General features: G+C 39.2%; 1 protein-coding gene across 4 annotated transcripts in view; it reads right to left on the bottom strand.

Moving 5' to 3' along the window:
* Positions 1 to 293: 293 nt before the first annotated feature.
* Il15 (interleukin 15) overlaps positions 294 to 1,302 on the bottom strand; it is a 97,143-nt gene continuing 96,134 nt past the window's right edge. For all 4 annotated transcript variants that reach the window (XM_023706489.1, XM_023706487.1, XM_023706486.1 and 1 more), the window contains exon 7: positions 294 to 656. In XM_023706489.1, the coding sequence (XP_023562257.1) occupies positions 546 to 656 (111 nt within the window). In that variant the 3' untranslated portion in view covers positions 294 to 545. The remainder of the gene's footprint in view (positions 657 to 1,302) is intronic.

Below are 1,302 nucleotides of genomic sequence, written 5' to 3'. Positions count from 1 at the left end.
AAACTGGATGTGGCAGTACACCCCTGTAATCCCAGTGCTGGGGAGGCTCAGACAGGAGGATCACTATGAGTTTGAGCTGTGTAGCAAGACCCTGTACCAAAAAAAAAAAAAAAAAAAAAAAAAAAAAAAAAAAAAAAGGAAATAAATGAAGTCTGCTAGTCAGTAGATCCTGTACAGTCTTTGGCCTCCAAGGCTGGTTGTTCCCTACTCACTTTGTAACTTTTAAAACAAATGTCCCCAATTTTCCTGTAAGAGATAAAATATCAGTGCAATTTTAATTGATAAAACAGGTATATAATTTTATTGAACATTTTATATTACAAATATGCAAAATTTTAATAATAAATTAAAAAAAAGTCTCAGAAAAGTTCATAGTAACGATGTTGCGCACACACATTGTTTCTGACTTCATCTGATCCAGCATGCTGGTCAACTTCTTGCTAGAAACACTTGTGTTGGCAACACACTTCCTGTGCGGTGTGTGGTTGGCTGTAAGCGATGGGACCATGTTTGCTAATACGAGAAGCTCTGAAGATCAACTGCAATCAAGATGTGTTGATGAACATTTGTACGATGTGTACAAAACTCTCCAAAAACTCAGCAATGCTTTTCTCCTCCAGATCCTCACATTCTTTGCATCCAAATTCCGTCACATTCTGCCAAATACAAAGAGTTGGGCTGACAAGTCTAATATGCTTTTTCCATAAGAACATATTATTTGCACCATATGGTCAGGTTTTGAGACATGAAGATTTGGGCAAATTAATATCATATTCAGAGGAACTTTGAGGAAAAAGAATCAGGAGAGATGATATGGGCTTATTTTCCCTATAGGGGATCAAAGCCAATGAGCCATGTCTATCAGTCCACGGACTTTCTGCTTAGAAACCTCTGAAGGCTTCTGATCATCTACTCCTTATATGAAAACTATCTTCTTTGCTTTTGTTGCTGAGACAAAATACCTCACACTTGAAGTGAAAGGAGGAAAAGTTTATTTTCACTCATAGTCTGTAGAGGTTTTAGTTCATATTTGGCTGGCTTAAAGGAGAGGCAGCATGGAGGAGAGCCATCTCAGAGGGGGAGCAGGCGCGGAACTGAGCAGGCAGAAAGCAGCAAGTCTGGCTTTTTTTTCTGTCTCTTTACATTTCACATAGGTTATAAATCTACTCATTGGTGCCAACCACACCACTGGTGGGACCTCCCTCCTTAGTAGGCCTATGTATTCACACCCAGACTATGCTAATCAAACTAGGGGACTACCCCAGATGTCACACATCTTTTATTTATATTCACACACCCTAG

This window comes from Octodon degus, unplaced genomic scaffold, assembly GCF_000260255.1.
Source record: "Octodon degus isolate 3935 unplaced genomic scaffold, OctDeg1.0 scaffold00260, whole genome shotgun sequence".
NCBI lineage: Eukaryota > Metazoa > Chordata > Mammalia > Rodentia > Octodontidae > Octodon > Octodon degus.
This window is presented reverse-complemented; position numbering and strand designations above follow the sequence as displayed.